This window comes from Pholcus phalangioides, unplaced genomic scaffold (assembly GCF_987345545.1).
Source record: "Pholcus phalangioides strain wild (caught in Gottingen) unplaced genomic scaffold, Ppha-v1.0 ptg000027l_1, whole genome shotgun sequence".
Taxonomy (NCBI): domain Eukaryota; kingdom Metazoa; phylum Arthropoda; class Arachnida; order Araneae; family Pholcidae; genus Pholcus; species Pholcus phalangioides.
In genome coordinates, this window is record NW_028301617.1 from 9,375,975 (window position 1) to 9,384,852 (window position 8,878).

The 8,878-nt window shown below is 41.3% G+C and overlaps 1 protein-coding gene across 1 annotated transcript; it reads right to left on the reverse strand.

The window, feature by feature from the left end:
• Nucleotides 1-4,435: 4,435 nt before the first annotated feature.
• LOC149068370 (protein FAM43A-like) lies at nt 4,436-6,194 on the reverse strand. Its single transcript, XM_089251765.1, has one exon. It carries the CDS (start codon nt 5,717-5,719, stop codon nt 4,721-4,723), a length of 999 nt encoding a protein of 332 aa, XP_089107891.1. The 5' UTR covers nt 5,720-6,194; the 3' UTR covers nt 4,436-4,720.
• Nucleotides 6,195-8,878: the final 2,684 nt, after the last annotated feature.

The window sequence follows — 8,878 nt, forward strand, 5'->3', positions numbered from 1 at the left end:
GTATACCGATCCCTATGATTTGGGTCATCGCCACATTGGCGTATAATTATAATTGGCGTATGTGATAATTATGTCCATTTATAATCAGCCATAGTTAACCGTGACTATTGTGGTTAACTATGGCAACCCTAGCAATCAAAGAAATCTGAATATTGATACCTTGGTGCAGCAGTTCTCAACCGTTTTTGGCCCATGGAGCCCTTAGCGGTGTATAATTTCTATGGCGGAGCCCCCGTAGGCCTATTTTTTATTTATTCATCATAGTTACCGACGTGTATTTTTATTATAAAAACCGGTGCTCGGTCTCCGCGGAGCACCGGTTGAGAACCGCTGCCTTAGTAATCCATATGCAGGGAATATATAGGGATCGACATATATACAAGACGGCCAATCCCGAAATTCCGACAGTGACCGGATCAAGTGGGCCTGCCAGTTCACGAAGTGGCCAATTTCGGGCTTTGGCAGTAATATATATGCCATATACTTTGAGGTCGTTTCGGAATTTATGCTTTTAACAAGGAAAGGGTCCCAAGTTGTAGTCCTCAGAAAAATTGTGAAAGAAATTTAAGCACATTCTCCTCACCCAGAAACACATAAAAACTAAAAAAATTAGCGGTGAAATGCAATTATTTAAGCTTACAATTGATCCCAATTACAAACGAATCCCGTTTTAACGAATACCGATATAGCGAAAATCTCGTTTTAACGAACACTTTTCTAATTCCCCAGATAAGCTTAGATAGGAACAATGCATAAACCCTGGAATTCCTTTATAACGACATTTCATTATAGCGAAGTGATTCCTCCGGTCTCTTGACGTTCGTTGTAACGGGATTCGACTGTATAACGTTCCCACTTTAGAACGACCTATTTTCATATTCCCCCAACTCTATAATTCTCATTATGATTTCCCGTTTAAAGCGTGTTCCTGCTTAAAATGTTTCTCTACGATAGTTTCTTGTAAAACGTTATAAACGGGATCCACTGTATATTACATCGCCTCTGGCACTTCTTGGCGATGTTATATATATAAAAAAAAAAATTCACCCAAAAACCTCCACAGTCTCTCTCTTCTAGAAACTTTTTTTTCTTTGGGGGTCTGTACTGTCAACACCATCTATACCAGTGTTTCTCAACCGCAGGGCCGCGCCAGGTACCAGGCCCTGGCATCAGTCAAACCGGGCCGCGAGTGGCTGATTCATCGTTTAATTTTCCCCCCATTAGTCATGTTTATGAGAGACCGGGCCTTCCATTAGATTAAAAAAATACTCAACCGGGCCGCGAGCTACCAAAGGTTGAGAACCACTGGTATATAGATGGTGTTGGGTACTGTACCTGATCATGTATTGTTCGAATGACGTTTTTGCGTTTGAAATATTAATATTCACAATTTTTTTTTTTACGACACTCAATAAATGTTTTTGTGCATATTTACCAATCAAAGAAGTTCCTAAAATTTTCCCTGATCCGCATCTTAAACTGCCGCATTAGAAATAAAAGCGTGTTAAGAACCCGAGATATCTCGGGTTGACCGAAACAAAGCGGATCAAGTTTGACGAGATATCTCGGGATTGTCGCTGAAACAGTTGAATGATTAGAATTACTGGTAATTTTTTTTTTTCCAAATTTTTTAAAGACCTCACCTTAGGACTCTTTCCTTGAAAGCAACTCTTAAATGGTCGATTTGGCAAATAATAATAAATGCCATTTTTATGCTATTCAGATCTATGTAAATCATCATATAAATACAGTGTGTTCCCTAAAGGGCAACATCCCATACTTTTTTTAAATACTGACAATTTTTTTTTTACCATGCATTCAGGGTACCTCATTTGCTTCATATAGCTACTTAAAATTTTTCTCCCCTGGATATTTCAATGCTTGCCAATTAAAGGGTTATGATTATAATGTGATTATAAATTAGTTATAAATGAAGCTGTGGCTATAAATGACACCGCGTATATCGATATTCATGCAAAATTTGTAATATAAGCAGCAGTGATTTGTGAACGATGTTTTTAACACCTGCGTTCAGGAAAAAAGGTTGCATGCGGAAAAAACATTTTCTGCATGCAACTGCGTTTATAAACAGTGCTCAAGCAGACAAAATGTAAGCGAATAAGCAGAAAATTTCCTGTATGCACAACTGTGTTAGTAAACAATGCTCAACGCTTAGTTGAAAAATTTCCGTATGCAACTGCATTCGAAAACAGTGCACAGCGATAAGTAGAAAATTTTCCATATGCAACTGTGTTAATAATCAATGCTTAACGCTTAGTCAAAAAATTTCCGTATGCAACTGCATTCGTAAACAATGTTCAACGCTTAGCCTATCTAAACATTTTATGTTTGATAACTGCGTTCATAAACACTTGGTAGAAAATTCTCTGTATGCAACGACGTTCGTATATATATATATAAATATTGTTTAAAACTTAGCAGAAAATTTTCTGCATTCAACTGTGATAGTAAACAATGTTCAACGCTTCACTAAAACATTTCCGTAAGCAACTGCATCGGTAAACAATGCTTAACGATGAACAGAAAATTTCCGTATGCAACTGCATCGGTAAACAATGCTCAACGATGAACAGAAAATTTTCTGTATGCAACTGCAAACAATTTTCAACGTTTACCTGAAACTTTTCTGCATTTGTAAACATAACAGTGCAGGTAAAACGCATTCCTAAACGCTTGGCAGAAAATTTTCTGTGCGTAACTGCGTTCGTAAAAAATGGACAACGCTAAGTAGAAAATTTTCTGTATTCAACTGTTTGTAAACAATGCCCAACGCTTAACTGAAAATTTTCTGTATTCAACTGTTTGTAAACAATGCCCAACGCTTAACTGAAAATTTTCTGTATTCAACTGTTTGTAAACAATGCCCAACGCTTAACTGAAAATTTCCTTATGCAACTGCATTCGTAAATAGTGCTCAACGATAAGCAGAAAATTTTTCTGTATGCAACTGCGTTCGTAAGAAATGCATAACACTTAGTATATGTACATAGAAAATTTTCTGCATGCAACTGTGTCCCTGAACAATGCTCAACGATTAGCACAAAATAATTTCTGTATGCATCTGTTTTCAAACAAAGCTTTGCAGAAATTTTTCTGCATGCAACGGTTTTCAAACAAAGCTTCGCAGAAATTTTTCTGTATGCAACGGTTTTTAAACAAAGCTTTGCAGAAATTTTTCTGTATGCAACGGTTTTCAAACAAAGCTTTGCAGAAATTTTTCTGCATGCAACGGTTTTCAAACAAAGCTTCGCAGAAATTTTTCTGTATGCAACGGTTTTCAAACAAAGCTTTGCAGAAATTTTTCTGTATGCCACGGTTTTCAAACAAAGCTTCGCAGAAATTTTTCTGTATGCAACGGTTTTCAAACAAAGCTTTGCAGAAATTTTTCTGTATGCCACGGTTTTTAAACAAAGCTTTGCAGAAATTTTTCTGTATGTAACGGTTTTCAAACAAAGCTTTGCAGAAATTTTTCTGTATGCAACGGTTTTCAAACAAAGCTTCGCAGAAATTTTTCTGTATGCAACGGTTTTCAAACAAAGCTTTGCAGAAATTTTTCTGCATGCAACGGTTTTCAAACAAAGCTTCGCAGAAATTTTTCTGTATGCAACGGTTTTCAAACAAAGCTTTGCAGAAATTTTTCTGTATGCCACGGTTTTTAAACAAAGCTTTGCAGAAATTTTTCTGTATGCAACTGCGTTCTTAAACAATGTTCTAAGCCTAGCAGAAAATTTTCTCTGTGCAACCGTGTTCGTGAGCAATGCACAACAACTAGCAAACAACTTCTGTATGCAACTACAACCGTAAGCAATGCCGAACGCTTACCAGAATTTGTGAAATATTTTCTAAACGTAACTAATACCATACTTTCAATACATCACAGGTGCTTGACAAAATGGAAATAAATAAATAGGAGGAAAGCATAAATTTCCCTAAGAGAAACACGCCTAAATGGTGTTTTTTCCCCGACTTTTCAGAGATACCTGTTTAACAATCGCCATAGTGACCTAGCGCCTAGGATTTGTCAAGCCTTACTCAATAACATACTTAATTTATAATTTATATCATAATTTCATACTCAATATATAATGTTATTTTTAAAGTTGAATTTAGCTTCTCTCTCGAATTTCCAACAATGGGAAAAATTTTGTTAAAAAATAATCGATAAAATATTGCATATGTATTTTTCGTTAATAAATTTGTTCAAAATAATTAAAATACACTATAAAATAATTTATATATTAACATAAAAGAACTATAAATACCAAAATATTACGGGAAAATAATTAATTCATAATTAATCAATTACTTTAAATTTTCGACTAAATACAGTTAGTAAAGGTTTTACTCAGCTTAAAACTCTTAAATTTTTTGCAATTTTCTAGATCATTAATGAAAGAAGCACATGGCAACATGGTTTAGAAAAATAATAATGAATCTGTATTAAACACACAAATTTTTCCATACATTTACATATTTACATGCGCGTATCCTGTACATTCAGACGTACCTGAGATGATGTGTATGAAATCCTTTTCGAAGAGCCATTTTTTTTCCCCTCAAAAAAACACACACACATAATTCCTTTTTTTTTTCTTCTATATATAGTGGGTAATTATTACATTATAATAACATGGGGGGGGGGAATGTTTTGTCAGATCTCATTAGTCCAGTGTCACACGCAACAAGTGTCTCTCCGTCCTCACATTTTGTAAGACGCGACGCTATTGTCCTCTTTGTAAGATTCTTTGTCCTCCGAGTACCCGGACTCGTCGGACACGCTGTCCACTTCGTCGACGGCCTCGTCTATCAGTTTCAGAGGCTTCTTCTGCCGGACGTGCGGCAGCAAATCGTCCACCGAATCCAGAGAGTCCGTGTCGTGGCCGTTTGTCATGTGGTGGTAGTGGTCGGACAGCGAGTCGACGTCGTCGGGCACGATGTCCGAAGACGATTCGACCTCCGATATCACGGATCCCGTGTAACCGATGAAGTCGTCGTCGTAGCACTCGTCGTCGAGGTCCTCCTCCTCCTCGAACTCTTCCTCGACTATCTCCTCGATGGAGGTCAGTTTCGGGGCGCTTTTGGACCTCTCCAGAGGGGGCCTGAAGTTCGTGGACCCCGTGCTCAGGAGCAACTTCCGCCTCGGGATCGTCGGGTTCTCGTAGCAGGAGTTGGCCAGCGACAGTCTGGCTTTCTGCCGGCTCAGTTTCTCCCGCCGGAACTCCTGCAGGGCGCTGGTGAGCCTCTGGGTCAGCTGCTGGGCCATGGCGCGGGCCCGGTCCTCCCGGTCGCACAGCACCGCGTGGCAGCGCAGCTCCTGCTTCATCCTCCGCCCCTCGTGCCTGTACACCCAGCAGAAAACCTTCGGGTACTGCTTCGGGGACGCGCAGTACGTGATCCGGTTGGACCAGTACTCGGTGAGGCCGTGCTCTTTCGTCGAGGCCTTCAGTCCCGAGTTGGTGACGGTCACTTTCATGGCTATCTCGTGCTTCATGTTCTGGACGTAGTTCTTCCACAGGGTCGCCAGCGGCTTCTCGAGGCAGGACTCGCCTTTCGCCCACTGGGTCAGCACGTTGCCGAGGTAGACGACTCTGAAGGTAGGGTCGTACTCCGTGATTATCACGCAGCGCTTGTTGAGGAGTTTGCCGAGCTTGTGCTTGACGTTGGAGGCGGTGAACGGGTTCGATATCGACACTTGCATCTTGATGTAATATTCAACGGCTTAAGATCGAACTCGAAGTTTCAGCAGCATTTTCATAACGGTACGCGTTCACCACTTTCCTTCGAGTATCCAGTCGAAGGAGGACCATGCACAGAGTGAAAGAAAAAAAAAAAAGAAGTACGTAAGTAGTATATGGAGTTGGGTCGTTCACTTTTTCGGAGGACGCGCTCGGAGAACACACCACCGAAAATAAAGAATAAATAGCTCTTTTTAAATATAGCACACTTTTCCCTTCTTATTTTATAATTCCTTCCGCGAGATAACGAGCAGATAATTTTCGGCGATAACTACCCAAAGGAATAAATTTCGTTTTTAAAGAGCTTTCCTTTTTGGCGGCAAGAAAAGATGACAAGAGAGCGCGAAAACAAAGGGACTTCAACCGACGCTCGTTAGAGACGTTATAAGCCGAAACCTCTCCCCGTCCGTTGTGTGTGTGTGTGTAAAGAGCTTTCTTCTTCTCCCCCCTCCTCAAATAATAATACATACATATAATAATAATAATAATAATAGAGCTTGCGCTACCAACGGGAACTCTGGGATTGGAAAAAAAGAGCCTTATTTGGCGAATTTGTTGAGAGGGCTACCTGTATTTGGCGGCATCGCCGCACACCTGCGCGGCTATGATTCAGCTTCTATACCTTCCCCCCCCCCACCCCGTTAACTCCCCCCTTCGCCAATATTTGGCGGTTTTTTTTTTAGTTTCTTTGTCCTCAAACCTGTCCTCGGATTTTTTTTCCCTCTCCCTCCTTCATTTTCATTCTTCTTGTTTCCTTCAACGGAGAGAGAGAGAAGAGAGAATGTATTATCTTCTTTTTCTCGAGAAAAGAATAAAATTTTTATTCTTTGCTGTATAAATTCTGAGAAATATATCCCATCTCCGCCATTTCCAGTCGATTTTCCCCTTGACATTGGAAAATTTCCAACGAGTTTCCGATCCTCCGATTCAATGACCATGAAAAGGAATCCTCATTTCACATGATGATTATGCTCGATTTGAACGCATTCATCAATACAGCGTTTCTCAACCTATGCTCCGCGGCGACGATGGCCTATAGGCAGGGCCGTCTTAAGAGTATCATTGGGGATTCCCGGGCCAATCGATTTTTCTGAGGCCCTACCAAACAACTTCACGAAAATTTCAACCAGATCTCATTTTTGTGAGGGCTCCCTCTTCGCTTGAGGTACCCGGGTGTCCCCCATGCCTTAAGACGGCACTGCCTATAGGTGGTCCGCTGGCAGACTTGATAATTCGGTTCTGAATGAATAAAAAATTATTCAATGTTGTATAATTTATATCTATACAGTGGAACTTCGGTTAACGAACTCAATCCGTTCCGCCAACGTGCTCGTTATTCGAATCAAACTTCTTCATAGGAAATAATGTGCAATTATAGACAATTCGTTCCCCAATTATTCATTCAAACGACTGATGAAAGCGTCATTCATTCAATAATGCAACGCAATAATAATATAATAAGTAATTTTACATAAAATAAATGTAACACAATGCTTACAAATTAACCTACTCTAAAATATTGGTTCTCAACCTTTGGAAGCCCGCAGCCCGGTTTCATTTATTTTTGTTATTCGAAGGCCCGGTCAAACACATGATTAACGGAACATGTGATTCTCTTCTACAAAGTTTTTGACAGAATTCCAAGTTAACGCATGGGTCCACCCGTGCCCGGGTACGGGGGGGGGGGGGGGCTCAAGAGAAGAGGGGGCCTCAGAAAAATGAAAAGTCGTTGAATTTTTCGAGAATTTGCCAGGTAGTGCCTCAGAAAAATCACTTGGCTCGGGGGCTCATGATGCTCTTAAGACGGCCCGGCGCATGGCCCCCACATCCTGAAGCAGGGCCCTCTAGACTGGGATGTTTTACGCCCCCCCCTCGACCAGACTTTCATGGGAGCCCCCCCCCTTTATGATTAATTTATAGTGTGGAAAAAAAAAAGATTAAAATCCTCCCGGGCCCCAGGGCTGGAGCCTTGTCAGCCTACCCCTTGTGGGGGCCATGGCCCTGCGTTCAACACATCTCTTAATCTCATTTGAAGTGAAGGACTCCTCATTTCTCCGTTCATCTTCCTCAGACGAGGTCCCGTTCATAAGCTCTCGCTGAGACGCGCAATGGTGATTCATCAGTTCGCCTGTGGATATGACCATGTTCTCCCACTAGTTCTTGAATGAGGGGCTCATGAACCTCCACTCCCATGGTCTTCCCCAAGGACACAATGTCTCCTTGATAACGCGCTAGGCCCCTCCCCCTCACCCCCCAAAGCATAGGTGGCTCCACCTTTGACGCTGGGGGAGGGGGAAATGCCCCCCAACCCCTCCCGTATCTCCGCCCATGACTCAAAGTTACGTTCAGTAATGCTATCAGCCCACAGTTTCTCCAAGCACAATTGAAAAAAATGCTTTAAGTGCACATACGCGTAAAGTTAATCACTCTGCCCTCGCGGGGACTGAACCTCGGTCTCTCGTTTGCCGGACGAGTGCTCTATCAACTTAGCTATACTATAAAGGAAGGTAGAATTTCCCCTCCTTGGAGCGTATGTGTGTATATGCTGAATGGCTCCGTGTGCAATGGACGGTGGTAACATTCTGCTAATAGCTCGCAGATAACATCAGGGCCACCAGATGGCGGTATATGACGAAAGACGTCACTCACCCTTGTTAATAGGACAGCTACTGGCTGAGTGAGGAGATATAGAGATGTTTTCAGGAGAGGAAAATTCATCTCTGCCCTCACGGGGACTCGAACCCCGGTTTCTCGTTTGCCGCACGAGTGCTCTACGGGTTGAGAGACCGGGGTTCGTGTCCCCGTGAGGGCAGAGATGAATTTTCCTTTCCTGAACCATCTATATCTCCTCACTCAGCCAGTATCCGTATCTGTCGTATTAACAAGGAAGAGTGACGCCTTTCGTCAGATCCCGTGTGTGATTGAAATGAAAATAAATTAATTCAAAAAATGAAGTAAATAATTTAAAAATAATGTAATTACTAATTGGTAAGTGATAATTAGTTATTAAATATTTATCACTTGGAATGTGTGATGCATTATTTATTAAAAATACATACGTACTGCATTTACTTCAACAATACACTAGGGCAATGGTTCTCAACCTGGGGCCATATGGCCCC